Source organism: Phasianus colchicus, chromosome 3 (genome assembly GCF_987193195.1).
Source record: "Phasianus colchicus chromosome 3, bPhaCol1.hap1.1, whole genome shotgun sequence".
NCBI classification, from domain to species: Eukaryota; Metazoa; Chordata; class Aves; order Galliformes; family Phasianidae; genus Phasianus; species Phasianus colchicus.
This window is the reverse complement of record NC_143438.1, coordinates 83,295,275-83,313,416: the sequence shown is the minus strand read 5'-3', so window position 1 is coordinate 83,313,416 and position 18,142 is coordinate 83,295,275. Positions and strand designations below refer to the sequence as shown.

At 39.4% G+C, this 18,142-nt stretch overlaps 1 protein-coding gene across 1 annotated transcript in view; it reads left to right on the top strand.

Moving 5' to 3' along the window:
- The window catches only part of ATAD2 (ATPase family AAA domain containing 2), a 34,914-nt gene that overhangs the window by 1,494 nt on the left and 15,278 nt on the right, over positions 1–18,142 (top strand). The window contains exons 2-15 of the mRNA XM_031591189.2: positions 3,704–3,846; positions 4,645–4,694; positions 6,008–6,143; positions 7,069–7,168; positions 8,380–8,458; positions 9,368–9,478; positions 10,307–10,358; positions 11,325–11,456; positions 12,382–12,490; positions 12,695–12,810; positions 14,108–14,282; positions 14,917–15,005; positions 15,865–16,024; positions 17,999–18,089. Coding sequence (XP_031447049.2) covers positions 3,704–3,846; positions 4,645–4,694; positions 6,008–6,143; positions 7,069–7,168; positions 8,380–8,458; positions 9,368–9,478; positions 10,307–10,358; positions 11,325–11,456; positions 12,382–12,490; positions 12,695–12,810; positions 14,108–14,282; positions 14,917–15,005; positions 15,865–16,024; positions 17,999–18,089 — 1,543 coding nt within the window. The remainder of the gene's footprint in view (positions 1–3,703; positions 3,847–4,644; positions 4,695–6,007; positions 6,144–7,068; positions 7,169–8,379; positions 8,459–9,367; positions 9,479–10,306; positions 10,359–11,324; positions 11,457–12,381; positions 12,491–12,694; positions 12,811–14,107; positions 14,283–14,916; positions 15,006–15,864; positions 16,025–17,998; positions 18,090–18,142) is intronic.

The following is an 18,142-nucleotide window of genomic DNA, read 5'->3' as shown; positions in this document are numbered from 1 at the left end:
CTCACATGTAAAATCAGGCAGAAGAAAACATCTGGCAACGGGAAAGTTCAACGTGAACATAATCACTGCAGTGAATATAGGATCATTATTATGAAACCAGTTGTAATGTTTTTCTTTGTTTTGTGGTTGTGTTTTGTTTTTTTTTTTCTTTTCCCTCTTAGCAGAAATGTGCTTCAAGGCATAGAGTCATTCTTTCATCGCAGGACCCGTGAGGCTTTGCTGGAGCACTTGGGTTGCAGAAACATGTAGGAGTGTCCTAAAGGATAGGGTTGAACATGCAGTTGGAACCAAGATGAAGTCCTGATGTCATTTCCCTAACTGCTTGATGTGCAAAGTCTTGGTAGCAGCTGTTGCAGTTATATCACCAAGTCATTCATCTACAAGTTATTCAGTTTATTTTCTTTATACAGGTTAAAGAGCATATAGCAGAAAGTCTAAGGTAAACTGGAATCTGCTGGGCTTATCTTCTCTGAAGTTCTCAGGCTCAAGGAGTCCCATGGGAGACAACGAGTGTTTACTGTTCCTCTGGAAGATGTGCATCCATAGGTTTACAGTCTTAGTAAAACTCCCCAGGCTGAGCAAGATCACTGTACTGTGAGCAGTACTTGAGGTCTGTGTGCTCCACAGTTTGCTTTTTGTCTGGACAAGGTGAAAACTTGCCCTTTTGTAGACTCTTTATGAGTCATCTGCATGGGTGCTCAGCACCAGAGCTCACAGCCTTGTAGCCTAAACACACCTGTGTGCTCTGATGGCACTTCAGCGTACAGTCGGTTCCTTTTTGAGTCATACAGCTAACTTTTGAGAAACAATTGTTGATAATCGCTTCCTATGGAACAAGGAAAGTAACTTTCAAAATTCCTTCATCCAGTTTCCTTCTTGTTCTGGTTTATCTGCTTCTTTCTACTTACTTTACTCCTCAGATGTGTTTTTTCAGCTTTCTGCAACTGATATGAGCTAGTTCTGCTCTTTTGGCAGCTTGCTGGAGTTAACCTCGTGCTTCTGTCCCGCATTGAACTGCAGTGCTGTCCTGGGAGGGGAAGATGGTCAGAGTTAGCAGTGTACATTGTTACTGTTTTGTCAGCATCCTCCTGAATTGAGGAAAAAATGAAGACAGAAGGGTCGCACAGTTTATCAAGAAATAGGACGACTGTTTGCCACTGAAGTTACTACAGAGAAGTCTTTAAAAAAAAAAAAAAAAACAAATGCAAAAGTATGCGCAGGAAGATTTCCCAACTCATTACATTGTCTTTTTCCCTAATAATCAATACGGCATTCTTCAAGCGTTTGTTCTTATTTGAATTTGGAATTCAGCTCAGAGGTGTGTGTGGCATATTGCTGCAGTCACTTTTAACTGGTGCTGGAAGCCTTCAAGTTTTCTCCCAAGTAAGATTTACTTTTAGGTCGATGTAGAAATACCCAATGCAGCAGTTTCAACTGGCATATTTAGAAGCTTAAGTAAACTTTGTGTCCCTGAGTTGCTCCCAACATTGGAGTGTGATTTCACAAGTGATTATGTTACTGAGAAATAACACCTTAAAACTTCGATTCTCCTGTGAAAGTGCTGTATGTGGTGGAATGCAGTCGCTCTGCGAAGGTGAGGGTGCTGCAGCACCGTTTGCCCAGAATTGAAGCCAAACAATATTCCTGTTAGGAATACATGTTGCTATGAACACGTGTGACTGGCCATGCAACAGCAGAGACGGAGACCACAGCGCTCAGAGGATTGTGAACAGTCCATGCAGCATACTTCTTTTCCCTCTGGCTGATCAGGGTGAAAACCCATTTTTAAGAACAGGGTTGAGCTCACCTGCAACACAGATCCTTGCAGTATTTGGTCCCGTACACTACACGTATCTGTAGCTTCTCCCAGGTCTCCCAAGCAGCCAGATGTGAATCCCAAAGGTGCCCAGCCTTGAATCCAGCTGCTGGTACTCAGACCCCTCTGCACATATGTGGGTGCAGCATGCCACTGGCCTCAGACAAGCCAGTGACTGACCCTGAGTTGACCTGCTCTCCCAGTTGACACACACCCACACACCTGGGGTTCTGCTAGCAGGCCCAGATCTATGGTCTCCAGGAACTGTCCCCCAGCACAGCAGTTGGTGTAAACACCCTCGTGTCTCCATTATCTGGTCCACAGTTGTGGCTGCTGCAGTACCTTGTTTCAAAACTCTTATCCTGCTTGCCAGCTATGCAGAAGGTTGTTGGTGCTGGCACGTGTTGATGTACACACCCATGTGCGATGTGGATGTGCTCTAGGCTCCACTTGCTGCCATCAAAGATACATGGACTGTAATGACAGATGTCCCCTTCTGTGACTGTTAGCACTTGCACACGTATGCGTGAAGAGTATGCTCTGAGCACCTGGAGTCCTTTTTTGGGCCCTCAAATACAAGAAAGACCAGGAGATAGTTCACTGGAGGACCACCAAGGTGACGGGACTGGAGCACCTCTGCTGTGAGGAGAGACCGAGTGCTGGGCCTGGTCAGCCAGGAGGATGCTCAGGGTTATCTTACCAACATATATAAGTACCTGGAGGGACAGCGCAATAAAAACAAAGCAAGGCTCTTCCATTGGTGTCCAATGGCAGGACAAGAGGCCAGTGGGACGTAGGAGCTCCCCTTGAACACCAGTCAGTACTTATGTGCTGTGTGGGTACCTGAGCACTGGCACAAATTGCCCAGAGAGGTTTCTCTCTGGTCTCTCCTTGGAGATCAGCCACCTAGACATGGTTGTTGGCACCCTGTTCTGGATATCCCTGCTTGAGCAGGGGCTGGGCTGGGTGAACACAGAGGGCTCCTCACTCTGGGGACTAGTGCTAAATGAGAAGACAGGGCAGGCTGTGGTGATTAGCATCCCATGAGCCCTGTGTTGCTCTCAGCTAGTGACCACTCTCCTGTCATTGTCTTGATAGCTCATAGTGAAGTTGACGTGGAGAAGTAGAAGAATCTTATCTATTTTCTTCCTTTCTTCATTTAGTTTGGTGTACTCTTAGTGAACCTCTATGTTGTAAACAGCATGAGCTCCTTTTCAGAGTCATCACAGCATCAACATGGCAATCATCCTTGCAGGAGTAGCAGTGTGAAGAAGGTCAATGGCAATAAAAAGGCTTCTAAGCTTTGAGAGCGTTGTTCTTATTTTTCTGTGGGGGGACAGAGCTCTTAATGGAAGTACTTGGCAAGGTGTATGAGATTTTTCAGACACATAAACATGGAAAAGGTTACTGTGTCAAATTGGTTTTTTTGGCTCCCTTTGCTTTTCTGTGGATGAGGGAAGCCCTTTGGGAAATCTGAGTTGCAATGCAGTCATAAGTGGAGCAGAGATGGGAGAAAAAATCCTGAATAGGTTTTAATTCTAGGATATACAGTGTTTTATAAGCTAGACTCTTCCTCAGAACCAATTTTGAAATTGAAAATGTGGGTTGTTTTTTTTTTTTTGTCAAATAGTATGTTTTTGTAAAAGGCTTTGCTGGAATGTTGTTTTTTCTATTGCAGAATTTAACCTTGTGTTATCCACAAGAAGTTGATGGACAGAGGAGAGCTTTAGCTGTGAAATTTTCTGAATTTTTGATTGGGCTCAGTGTCTACCTCACTGTCAAGACAGGAGGGTTGAAGAATTAACTTGTGTAAATGAGGTAGAATTTCTTTCTCAGATGAATAAATACGATTCCAATAAATGTATTCTTATTTCCTTCTTTTCATAGAGATTTTCCTCTGGCAAAATGGAATGTTTCCATGGACACTGTTTAAGACCAATAAGAAAAAACATCACTTTGCGTTCAGATTCCAGCTTTGAGAAAAGTATGGAAATATTGAGTGAAAATGTAAATAGGAGACACTTTGGAAGGTACTGTATTTATATACACTTAATCTGTGTTCAGTGTATAGTGAAAAGCAAGAGTGAAAGCACACCCAGTGAGTCTTGTAATGGTAAGTCTACAGGTAAGAACCTGTAGAGCTCTCTGGGTATGTTAATGTCACTGTCAGTACTTTGAGGTCAGAGGGAAAGTCTTGTCCAAAAACTATGCATCCTTTCCCAACTTTTTGGAGGTCTCTCTTCCACTTTGGTTCACGCGATATAGCTCATATTTTGAGATTTCAAGATTAGCACGTGTAGTGGAAATGCTAAGTCACAGCCTGAACCAGTGATTGAGCTCCTGCTGGGAAGGCAGGGCCAACCCTGGGGGGCTCAGCTGTATGCAGTGTAGCTGAGTGACCAGAAGGGGTGGAACCAGGATCCACCCCTTCCCAGACCTCATTTAAGGATTGGCAGTGGAGGTGGGGATATCTCTCTGGAGATCCCTTTGTACCTGAGGCTTTCCAAAGGTAAGCAGCTGTATTTCCTTCATGTTTGTGTCCACAGTTGCTGTGTTGGGGCTTGTTCTCATTTGCTGTAACCAAAGAATTTGCCCCCTGATATTATTGCTGTACTTTCTATCCCATTATAGCATAATAGCACATTAGAAAATGTATGTTTGTATAGAACTGTGTGCATATGTTACACAATAGATCTGGGATCTGAATCCTGCATGTAGATTAAGGGCTTTTCTTTGTGTACTGGATGATAAAGGCAGTGAAGTTCCCAGTTCTTAATGGGGCTGATACAGTAACTTTTTTCTCCCTACTTTATTCTCTCTTATTGTAGGCAATTGACAAAGCCAAAGTCTGACCTGAAAGAAGAAGAATATAAGGAAGGTAAGCAGTTGTAATTCACTAGGATTCTTATTTGGCCTGGTTTCTGAGGAGGATGGCAATTGTTCACTTTGTCTATTTCACTTGGCCCCAGAACTTTTGAAACTCATCAGCCAAAATTAGTGTGTTTCAAAGACAGTGAATTTCCTGTGGACTTCCTGCACATAGGAAGATATTCTTCCCAGGCTTTCAAGGAATTAATAGAATGCAGTGTGGATTCCAGCTAGTTCTTAAGCATTGAGGAATCTGATCCTTACCTTAGGTTTCTCTTTTGCGTGGGATTTCTGGAGTCTGCAGGACACAGAATAATTGACAATTGTACTGTCAAATAGATGGGACTACTACAGTATTATACTATATGTAACTTTAAAAAGTAATTTGATCAGGAGGTGCACAAATGTGCTGATGTCAGTGAAACCTTCCAAATGTTCATGGGTTTAACTTGGAACCAAACTGCAGTGCTGAGGAAAGCAGCACTTGGTGCAGATAGATCACCTTCTGACACCTGGGAAAATCCACTAGTTCTATGCAGTGTCCTACCTATAGGCTAAACCAGGGCAAGTGCCTGAAATAGAGCATTTCATATGCTGTTGTTCTGATTGTAGAAGTCTGTTATTTAGCAGTCTCAAACTTGTCATTGCTAACTATAAAACTAAGATCAAATCATAGCTGTCATACTAAGACCATGGTGTAGCTATTACCTTCCCAGTGTCCTCTGGTCAGTATTTCAGTGACAGTGCAAGTAACAAACTTGTGCAAAAGAATGACTATGTTAAATGCTAGGCAGGCTTTTAAAGAAAGCAAGAGCTGGAGTTTTCCAGCACTTGGATATATATATTTATATATCTTGAAATAGTTCTTACTTATATTGTTATATATCAGTTCTTAAGCTGTTGTGTCATGATGTAGAAAACAAAAATGATCCATACTTACACAGGGCAATAAAACACTTGCATCCTAAGAAAAGACTTGCCTTTTAAAAAAAAAAAAAAAAAAAAAAATTTAATGCTGTTAGATACCATTTTAGATGGATGGAGTAAAACACCTTAGAGAAATATTTATAGTTTTCTCTATTGGAAGCTTTCAATCTATTAAAGTTTTTGTTTAGGTCACAATTTTAAGTAGACTATATGCTCAAAACAAGCACTAAGTTGAGTGCTCTGCTTGTGACAAAAACTTCTAAATCTGTATTTAAAGAAAAAATCCACTTCAGGTTTTCTGTTTGTTTGTTTTTATATTTTAGAAGAGCAATTGTGAAAGAAAGGGAATCACATCTTTACTGTCTCAAAATATTTCACGTATTTACTGTATTTCAGTCACAAGGACACTAAAAACCAGAGCTGATGCAAAAGCTGCAAAGCAAATCCATGAAGAAGATGGGGATTTGGAGGTCCGACGAAGCCGTTATACTACTACAAATCAGTCTGTTCTCTTTGATGCACTCATAACAAAGTAAGTGTTCTTTCCTTGCTAACCTACTAAATGAGCCTTATTAGCAAGCTTTCATGCTATGACATGATACTGCCTATGGACTTTGTCTTTCTCTTGACAACAGAGAGAGGTATGGCATGAGGAATCTTCATGCTCTTAGCACCATTTGTATGTGGGTTCCGTGGGTTTCTGTGTTGCTTTCTGACCCAAAATGGTAGCTGTACATTGCAGTTTTCCTTAGATTTCACATAATGTTTTCAGTAGTTTTCTTAGTGTCAGATGTCTTCGTTTCTAGTGAACTTTTATACGTAACTCTTGGGTGAGATACTAAGAAAAATTTCATACAGCCAATGTGAAATAATGTAGTAACTCTGCATTTCTAGTTGTGACTTTCCTCTCATTCTGGAGCTCAAATTGGCACTGTTGTCTAAAAGATTTGTAAAATGTGACAGCAGCAGGGATTATTTTTCCAGCACATAAAATTATGGAAAAACAAGAAACGTGGATTACAGTTACAGGAAGAATAGGAAGCTTGTGTCAGTTAAGTAAAGATGACTGGTAGTTTTTAATTGTACTCAAGCTGCTCTGCATGGTTGTAATGCTATCATAATTTCTTTATAATGGTCATGCTACGATCTTCAGAATTCTTACTTTCCTCCTGCATTCATATACGTTTTCTTAATTGTGCTCAGCAAGAGGGAAAATAAATGTGAAAATGGTGCATGTTGGCAAATCCTCAAGTGCTTGTTCTTCAATCTGTGTAAAATCAATAAATAAAAATAAACATTTGATATCATTTCTTTCTTAGTGTTTAAGAACTCAGCTTGGTGTCCATGACTTCTGATTTTGCGTGCCATACTAAAATGTTGTACTGAAGCTGTGTTCCATTTTAATTTTTCTGTGTACTTGCCTATCTCTACTCTTACATGTTAACTTTTTTTCTTAGTACTGCAGAAGCAGTGTTGCAAAAAATGGATGACATGGAGAAGATGCGTAGACGCCATAAAAAGGGCTTGGAAGATTTTGGGGTGTTCAACAATGCTAAAGTAAGTATTCATTTATTTTATAATTTTTGCATAAGTTGAATATTTTTGCATAGGCAAGTAATTTAATAGTAATTTTAGTTTAGCTGAAATAAGTTTCTTCCAAAGAATTCATTACTGGTCAAGGATAACACATTTTCTGCACTGCAGTATTGTGCATTTTTGCTCTCTAATCAGAGCTGTTGATATGGTACCACAGGCATCCTTTAAGAGTGGAAGAAATGTCTTCTGCAGAAGGTGTGAGGTAACACAGAGCTGTTAACATGCATGTCTTGTACTACAGTTTCTGACCTGTCTTATGGTTTTGGAATGGCCTTAAAAATCCGTTTGAAACAAGATCCAGTCAAACAAACTCTTGTTTCAGGACTTGAGATTTTACTCGAAGTCTTATTAAAAGTTCTGATTGAGGACTGAATTCACAAAGATTGCCTGAATTATGCTTTCCATCCCATTTGTATAACTTAACCATTTTTCCTTCATTCCTTAATGTTCTTTGTCATCGTGTTCAAGAACACTTATAGTTGGCAAATTTAACAAAAGGCAATGTATGGTTTCCTGTGTTTCTTCTCAGGATCTTGAAGCCCTTTAAATTCAACACTATCAAAATTATATGCCATATTTACTCTTAATTTTTCTCTATTAAATTACATGTGTTTGAACTATAGGCACATAGACTATTAAGATGTTTAAAATTTGCCTTTGGATTTTTTTGTTTAGATCTGAATTCCTTTTTATTTCCCCCAAGTTACAGAGTGGTTGAGTTTGGAAAGGACCTCTGGAGGTCACCAGTTCCAATCCCCCTCCTCAAGGCGCAGGTTGCCTAGGAACACAAAATGCAAACAGAGATGTCTGCAGTACCTGATGCAGCATCTCCCACCTGCCTCTGAGCTGTTTGGGTGGTTTTTTTTTGTTCTGTTTTGTTTCTTACCAGTGCTAGGAGGGTGTTTCTTTTTCCTTGATTTTTGCCATGCAGTTGGATTATAAACTAATACACGGTAAGTGTTTAACCTCTGCAAGTACGACCCAGCTTAGTTCAGATATTCCTTTTACAAACTGTAGATGCCATAATCATGATCCTGTTCACTGCTCCTGTGTGTTAATGTATTTCTGTGTGTATATGGAATCCTCTGATAATGTTATTGTGTAGGCAGCAGGCATGTGTATGTCAGATTTTCTGCACTTTTTGACTGATCTTTCTTGTTCCTTTTCATTAGGAAAACCTTGATAGGTATTCCTGCGAAAAGAAGGAAATTGAAGGAGGTGATGAACCTGAAAATCAACAGGAGCTTGAAGGTTAGTTCTGTTTTCAATTTTTCTTTACTATGTTCTAGCCAAAAGCCTCATTTCCATGGTTTTGAGCAGCATAGAAAGAATTTTCAGGAAATAAACTAGGCTGCCAGATATGTATGAGAATCTCCTCCCAAGTGCAAAGATGAGCTGGGCAGAACTTGATGTTATCAGTTTTTGTCTTTAGCAGGTAGTCTATGAAAGCTGCTTTTGGGGCCTGTAATAAGGAGGTTACTCAGTGTGAAATGAGATAAATGAGGTTAAGTCACAAAAGACTACATTAACTTGGAAGTGCTGGAAAAACTTGAAGTTTTTAAGAGGAAAGTTGTGATGAGGGCACTAAGTTAAATGATCCTTGTGGGAACTTTCTAAATGAAAAAGGGTGGAGACAGAACCCAAGAAAAGCTTTGCCACTTTCTATCAGAAGCTCAGAGAAGTTCAGGGATGTGTAGTGGCAGGGAGGAAACCAGGGGAAGGATTCCAGATGGATGATGCCTGGGCACAGCTAGAACTTGAGAGCTAGATTGCTTATTCTTACCATTGTAGAATATTGAAACTTTTTGTCAGGAAACACTTGATCAAAATAACAAGTAATGGTTTTCTGAACTAGCTGTTTTCATAGGAGCTGCATTTTAGCTGAGCAAGGTGACAGAATTTTGTTATTAAACAGTATGATGACAAGTCAGCTAACAGTTTCTGAGAGGACGGAACAATGTCTATATTGTATGCTTGTCTGCTTGGATTAGGAATTTCTGAAATGTGTGTTGCATGAATTTGTCTTAAGGTTTTCCAGGTCTGCTGTATTATTTAGGTGATGGTAACAGTAAAAGCTACAGGCACCTGCATAGCACATGTTGGTTTTAGGACCATTTGCAACTATACCTAATAATTTAATATCACACTGTGGTACGCTAGCGTCATCAGAAGAAATTGAGGGTAAAGAAGATGATGATGTTGAAGATAATCAAAAGCGTTATGACCTCCGACAGAGGAAAACTGTTGTGCCCTACCAAGCTCCTTTGGAAAGTAGGTTATGTGCACGGTTTCTTTAAAGAGTTTATTTCTTGCACAGAAGTGAAGTAGATATCTTGTTACACGTAGTTCCATTTAATACTGTACCTTCATTCTGCAAGTAAATTCTGGTGTTGTCAGATGCATGTGTCCTGTGCATATTGTATTTCTATGCCAAGGCTTACTTGCTGATCTTTTTCATTTGCTTTGCTATATTGCATTTTCAGCACTTTTGCTAACTGCTACAGTGTGACTTCAGGATTTCTGCGTTGTGCTCCTGGTCCTTCTTTGATATGTGATTTAGAATTTATATTACCAGTTTTCTCTTCAATGTACTATTCTTTCCATCTGAGAACTTTCTGATTTTAAGTTAGGGGAATAAAGAAGAGAATTAAAAATCAAAGATGACCCATTTGTCCTTGAAATAATAGTAATCATCCTTAAGAGTTGGAAGGGACCTTTTAAATGTCATCTTGTCCAGCTCTCCTGCAGTGAACAGGGAGATGCACAGCTAGATCAGGTTGCCCAGGTCCTGATCCAGCCTCGCCTTGAAAGTCTCCAGGGATGGGGCACCAACCACTGGTGCACTCTGGGCAACCTTTTTTCAGTGCCTCACCATCCTCACTGTAATTAAACAGGCTTGATAGTCTTGCTCCTGTGGTTTTCAAGTCTCCTTAAAGGCAGGTATGTGTTTGCATTTCTACTGTGCATCTACTGATGGAAAAACAAAACAAAAACACTTGAAATTTTCCTCTGGAATTAGAAATGGATAAAACACATGATATTTTCTGAATCTTTTCCTGTTTTACTCTCTCATTTTTCTAACTTCTTTGTTTTCAACAGGACCAAGACAACGCAAGATGCTCTTTCCCAGCCCACGGAAACGGCCTAACAGGTTGGTGCATGGCTAGTGATAATTTATATTTATTTGTAGTGTTTTCAGTCCTGTTACTTTATCAACTTCAAAGGGTTTTCAGTTTGGTGGTGGTTACAGGGTAACCTTATGATTATCACTGTGGTAATCTAAACCTATACAGGAAACAAATCTTTGGATGGGAGGAGGTGGGTACTTCCTGGATTTTTAAAAATCCAGTATTTGTGGGTCACTGATGTGATGGTTATAGAGACTGTGCCTGAGATTGTGTAATTGAAATTCTTTTGTTTTGAAATTGAAGCCAGAATGTCCCTCTAAAATCTTAGTCAGAGTATTTAATCCTGAAATTTTTTGGTTGAAGATTATTAGTTTGAAATTATTAAGTTGAAGATAAGTTCATTAGACTTAGAAGAGAAGGCTTCATGAAAGATTTTTTTAACCACTCAACTACTGGTTCTAGTTTCTTGTTGAAATCACTTAATGTTTCTGTATGAAGCTAATTCTTCATTAAATGATAAATTGCCATAGTAATGATGAAGGCTTCTTAGGTTCTGTAAGCAGTTAAAGCACAGAGAATGCTGTTGATAGGCACATTAGGAATGTTTTGTTCAGCACTCCTGAAAATAGATGGTCAGGGAAGGAAGAGTTCTTTGAACCTTAACTTACATCAGTGAAAAGGGGTTATGTTTCACAGAGAGGATAATCAGAGCTAAATGTGTGTGTGTCAGGTTTGTGTGAGCAATTTGTTCATGAACTTTCTTTGTAAAATAAAAACATTTTACTTTCCCAAGGGGGAAAAAAAGTTAATTTTGCTGTTCTGAGGACAATAATGTAATATGCTTTTGATATCAGATTAATAAAGAGCACACTGAACTGGAAAGTTGATAGATCCTGGAGAGTGAGTTCTGAGATAGAGTAGACAACAAGTAATGTCAAATATTGAGAGAATTTTATTTTTTTTTAACCTTTTTGTTTAAATGCTTGCAGACTGAGACGTGCAGCCCACAATGCTAATTCCACATCGTCTTCCTCATCATCCCCTTCCTTGTCATCCTCATCTGATGAGGAAGAGAGCGTTGAAAGGCGTCGGATGCACAGCCGTAACAGGACAATAAGAAGGTTACTGTATTTAGAGAACATGGGAGGGATGAATGTATTTGAGCAAATAGCATCTCCCTAACTGTGGAGAGTTATCCTCTTTAGTCTTGTATAGTTACTAAGTTGAGATCATATTTAATCACACCTGTTGATTGGAACCAAACATTTTAAACTGGAATTTTTAGAAATTAATTACTTATAAGCAGTTTGATTGTAAAGAGAGAATGGGAGGAGGAACACTTCTTTTTTTTTTTTTCTAAGTAACATCATACTTCTGCAATTTTAAGTAGCTTGTCCAGAGAGAAAGCCACCGTGTCTGACAATTTGATAAACCTAGGAAATAGCAAAGGTTTCATTAGTTCCTTATTAAAACTATTTTAATAAATGCACACGGAAAAAAAAAAAAGTCTTCAGCCAATTGTCTTTCAGACTGGTATGCTTTCTGATATGCAAGCTACATGGGAATGACCAGTGGTGGGAGGCCTTTCATAATGAAATTTGTCCCCTTGGGGTGTAAGTTTTTTTTTTTTTTTTTTTTTTTGAACATAGAAGCAAAAAATCTCTGAAAGCAGCTAGTGTATTTTTGGGGGTTCTTTCATCACAAAAATGAAGATGTGTTCATTGTTTCTGTATGTGGATTTGCTTGTTCTAAAGTTGTAGTCAGATTTGTGCCATGTTGGCTGGCATGGATACTCATATGTGCTTAAAAAAACAAAAACAAAAAAAGCAGAAAACAAAAAACCCATTGTCTCAGATGAATGTCTGGAGTGACAGTTTTCTATTCTTTATGGATGTTAACAAGTATCTGACTTCAAATGAATATTAACTCTTTAAGAAGCTTATGTTAATTAATAAAATCTTCTATGTTCACTTGTTGTCATAAAAACAAATATTCTAGCTGCATCTGAAATAAGGCAGCTTTTTCTTTCTCCTTAATTGAAATCAGGTGTCTTCCAGTAAACTTTCAGGAGGATGAGCTGAAGGGAGTTCGCAAGGATCGAATGAAAACTGGAAAAAGCCTGGCTGATGTTGATCCAATGCAAATTGATAGTTCGGTAAGTGGTTTTAATTCGCTGCATCAGTGTTTGTGAAGGCTTTCAGTAATGGGCCATCTACAACTACGTTTGATGTTTTTCTGTCAAGCAACTTCAGAAATAGCCCAGAGCGCTTCCTTTTTGCTGATGTATAATTTTTGGTGACACCTTCATCCAAATTTCTAACTTCTTTAACAATGTGTGTTCTGTTGAATTGATCTTCAGGTGCGATTTGATGCCGTGGGTGGTCTTTCAGACCACATTTCAGCTTTAAAAGAAATGGTCATTTTTCCACTGCTTTATCCAGAGGTGTTTGAGAGATTCAAAATTCAGCCTCCAAGGTAACTGATAGAAACCATGCATTGTAAGTCAGCTATTTTCAGGAGAATATTCAGCCGAGTTATCAATATGTTTCCTTGCTTCTTGGCAACAGTGAGGGGTTGTTTTAGTAGTAGTAAAAAATAATTATTTAAAATGGATGGAGTCCAGAGTGTGCATATATATAGCTTCCAAACATAAGCAGTGCCTTGTCATGCATAAAGATTTCTTGTCTGCTGGTTGGAAATGGGAATGTATTTCAAAAGTGTCTTGGTGTTATGAAGTTGGGTTGGGGTTTTTGTACAAGTCAGCTTGATAAGTTTGTAAGGAGGAGGAGATCATCTAATGGAAGTCATTTGTGATTTGTTTCTTGGAAGCCCGCTTCTCCTTCTCACCTTTTATGAAGTCCTCAGGTATCACTTGTAATGCTTGTTACTCACAGCAAGAATGTTGTGGTGTTTGTCGTGCTTGGGATACAGTAAGAAGCTGGCTGTTTCTTACGTAGCTAATCTTGTCAATTATGAAATTGAATTATTAGATTTATTGATTATCCTTATATTCTTAGTAATCAAAACTCAATCATGGTATATGGACGCATAAGTTTAGATTATTTCCTTTCAGTAACTTTAGAAGTATAACAAATAATGAAAAGAAAACCTTCCAGAGCCTTACTTCTTTATTCACTGAAATTCTTATTTAAACAGCAGCATGTTTAGTGCTTTCTTAGCTGATGGTTATGTTTATCTGAAATGCAGAATATCTTTTTGTTTATGTTCTTAAACTTTCTATTCAGTGTTAGACTTCCTCATTTTTCACCAGCAACAGATAGTCTGGGAGGCTAAATCCTGTAACTTAAAGCTTTTTAAGAGAGAATTAAGTGCTTTACTAACAAGTCTTGCTATCAAATCCATGCTTGTGTGAAAGCGAGAGTATGCAGCGTATTGCTAAAGAATGAACTGGTGATTCATCTGGTAACTCATTCTGGGCAGAAGTTGCTTGTTTGATCTCAGTTTGCTCTAATAACCTGTTTGTCTGCTAGCAGTTTTGGAAATGTCCTTTTGGGACAGTACATGCTCTTCTGGAGGTGTACATCTGAGGTATCTGCATTACTCATTTATTTTGCTGCCTTGGGAAGTTTTGTCGGAACACAAAACTTCAACCTGCTAGGACCTTAACCCAACTTCAGCTATTTGTGTTGTCTTATACATGAAATGTTTTGGTTAGGTAGAGAGGAATTGTTTGTTCTAGGGATGATGGTTGTAATAGGTTCTCTTCACAATGTTTATTTTTTTTTCCTATCTGAATCGTTTTTTATTGCAGAGGATGTCTATTCTATGGTCCACCAGGAACTGGGAAGACCCTGGTTGCACGTGCCCTTGCTAATGAATGTAGCCAAGGGAACAGGAGAGTGGCTTTTTTTATGAGAAAAGGTGCAGACTGCCTGAGTAAATGGGTAGGAGAATCCGAAAGGCAACTTCGTTTGTTATTTGATCAGGTAAGATTGAAATATGCAGTATATTCTATTCCTGGTTGAAACTAATTTTCTGTGATTCTCATTATTAAGAGCATCCTCTTTTGGGGGGTACTTTATTAGGGTTGGTGGTGGTTTTTTTTCCCACTGAAATGGGAATGTCAGTGTTTGCTTTTTCACTGCCTCAATAATTTGGATCAGGGGCTTGAAATGGGGAAAGATCAAAATGAGAAAAGCTTTCAAAGCAAAAAAATTTCCTCACACCAGAACAGCCACAGAGAAGGCTGCAGGAGGCAAGAGATGATGGCGTTAGATCAGAGGGAAACAGATGCTGTCTGAAAGCAGGGTTATTTAAATTCATAGAGGAGGCTTGCTTCCATAACCTGTAATTGAATTAAGTTCTGACTGTTCTTTATGGCTGCCAAATAGCTGTAACAACTACTGGTATGATTTGTTTCCTGTTACCTGGTCACAGTAGGTTGATGTAGACTGATGCTTTCTGTTACTTATGTCAGATACTCCAAGTCAGTAAGTAGAGATCCCTGATGTTACTCTAAAAAATCTAGTTTCAGTGACATGCCAACCATAATGTCTTTCATGTATTTTCTCTTTAAGTAGTGCTGTTTTACTTTTACAATATTACTGTTTTTCACTCTAGGCATATCAGATGAGGCCTTCAATTATTTTCTTTGATGAGATTGATGGTCTTGCTCCTGTCCGGTCCAGTAAGCAAGATCAGATTCATAGGTACTATGTTTTCTGTGTCTACATAGAATCTGCTGGGAGTGAGAGGGGAGATGATGACCACTTCATATTACTCATTAATTTATCCTGAAAACTTGTAACTCAGTGCTCCTAAAATTGAGATTATTTGAGACAACAGTTGAAAACAATTTACTTGCTGAATACTAGCACAAAGTCTGTGTTACCTTACCTATTTCTGTCTGTCTTAAAATGAGTTGCTGATGAGCATCTCATCAACAGAAATGTGTCCTTTTTTGAGTACTCACTGGAGAAAGTAATAGAATCAAAGAACTGCTCAGGTGGGAGAAGACCTTCAAGATCATCAAGTTCAATCTCAACCTAAACATACTACCCTAACTCTAACAACCCACTGCAGAATCACGTCCCTGAGCACCACATCCAAATGGTTTTTAAACACATCCAGGGATGGTGACTCAACCACCTCCCTGGGGAGCCAGTGCTTAACAACCCCTTCAGTAAAGATATCCAACCTAAACATCCCCTGGCACAACTTGAGGCCATTTCCCCTGGTCCTGCCACCAGTGAGAAGAGACCAACCCCATTCTCACTGCAATCACCTTTCAGATAGATATTTGAGAAGAGCAATAAGGTTCTCCCCTCAACCTCCTCTTCCCCAGACTAAATGGCCTCAGTTTCTTTAACTTGTTTCTCATTGGCCATATTCTCCAACCTTGGAGAACTCCATGTTCTTCACAAGCCTTGTTGGCTTTCTTTAGACCTGTTTCAGCACCTCCATGTCCTTTCTGTATTGAGGTGCCCAAAGCTGAACACAATACTAAGCCATGTGGATTGTAACAAAATTTACTGAACCAGTGAATAAAAATTGTATCTTTTCTATTAGCTCCATCGTATCAACGCTTCTGGCACTCATGGATGGGTTAGACAGCAGAGGAGAGGTGGTTGTAATTGGTGCAACCAACCGACTCGATTCCATTGATCCTGCATTACGAAGACCTGGACGCTTTGACCGAGAATTCCTCTTTGGCCTCCCAAATAAAGAGGTCAGAAAGTAAATACAACCTTAATGCTATGTGACAAAGTCCAATTTTAGAGCAAAAAGCTGTCCAGATTGGAAGACGGATATCTGGAGACGCTTTCATACTGCTCAGAGCAAATCTGCTACTGAATATATATGATGATGACTTCAAGTAATTCACTCTATATTAATTTTGGTTTCAATGTGACTAGTTAAGAAAAACAGGATGTTGCTTGTCACTGGCATGTTTTAAGAAGGAATGAAAATGTGAATTGGCTTTAAACTTCTGTTCTCCCTTCTTGAAGGTGAAGGAAGTGGTGTACGTCCTCAATAATTACTTTTTGCTTGCATAAAAACTTTTATTGTGACTAGTGATGGAACATACTTGGATCGTTCCCAAAGTTGTTCTTATTTGCTTAATTACTTAATCTGCTTGGGCATTTTCACCTTGAAATTCTGCTTTTGGTCTCAGTAATTCACTTATGAGTGGATGGAGGCATACTTCATTTGACTGTTCTCAATCTGGAGGTCCTGGGAGTTGCCTTAATTCAGAGAGGGGGAGCAGACATTCTTACTGCTTCATATTAACAGAGGCTTGGATGAAGACGTGAAGTGCACTGCAGAAGGGAAGGGCTTGGGAAGCTTCTAGTTCAGTGGCAGTGATTAACCAAGGATAAAACTGATGTATAGTTTGAGTCATAATTATTTTTTTTATAGAAATTGCAGCAGCTTGAAGAGTAGTACTAGAACTACTTTACTTGAATGAACTGACAGAAAAGCAAGTTCAGTGAACTAATGGGACTGTCACCATGAAGTTTCCCAAATTTAAGAGAAATTTCTTGGAGGGGGAAAAAAATGGTTTTCATGATAGTTTTTTCTTTTCTACACTTTTTTGCTGAAGATCATTAGGTGACACATTTTGGAAACTTTTTTATGTAAGCTAGAATTGCCCTTTCTTTAACTGCAGGTTCTCAGAAAAAGATAAACAAAACAAATTTAGAATTATTAGATTTCCTGCTTGAAAATGAACATATTAAATTAACTATAAAATTATAGAATAGTTTGGGTTGGGGGGGATCTAAAGATCACCTACTTCTAATCCCCTTGCTATAGGCAGGGACACCTCCCTCTAAACCAGACTGCTCAAAACCCTATCCAGCCTTGCATTAAACATCTCCAGGGAGGGAGCATCTGCAACATCACTGGGCAACCTGTTCCAGTGTCTCACCACCCTCACAGTGAAGAATTCCTTCCTAATATCTAGTAAAATCTATGCTCTTCCAGTTTAAACCTATTTCCCCTTGTTATGTCACTACTTCTCCTTATAAAAAGTCCCTCCCCAGCTTTCCTGTGGGCCTTCTTCAGGTACTCTGAGGTCTCCTTGGAGCCTTCTCTACACTGAAAAGCCTCAGTTCTCTCAGCCTGTCCTGGAGATGCTTCAGCCCTCTGATCATCTTTGTGGCCCTCTGGACCTGCTCCAACAGCTCAGTGTCCTTCTTGTGTTGAGGGCCCCAGAACTGGATGCAGTACTCCAGGTGGGGTCTCACAAGAGCAGAGCAGAGGTGCAGAGTCACCTGCTGGTTGCACTTCTCTTGATGCATCCCAGTATACGAATGGCTTTCTGAGCTGCAAGTGCACATTGCAAGCTCGTGTTGAATCTTTCATCAACAAACACTCCCAAGCCCTTCTCTTCTCTCAAGCTATTCTCCACCCAGCCTGTATTTGTGCTTGGGACTGCCCTAAACCAGGTGCAGGACCTTGTGCTTGGCCTTGTTGAACTTCATGAGGTTGACATGGGCCCACCTTTTAAGCCAGTCAGGTCCCTGTGGATGGCATCCCTTCCCTCTATCATGTCAACTGCACCGAATGTTTAGCAGATAAGCAAACTATTTGTAGTATTATGAAGTTTTTGAGGGGGTGTTGTTTGTTTTGTTGTTGCTGGTTTTAGGAAAAAATATGAAATGCAAACAAAAATGAAATGCAACAATTTTTTTTCCAGGCCAGAAAAGAAATTTTCAAGATTCATACCCGTGACTGGACTCCTAAGCTGTTGGACACATTTATAGATGAGCTCGCTACAGAATGTGTTGGTAAGACTGAAAGCAAAATGTGTTAGTGATTGTGACTAAGTTCTAAGGAATCT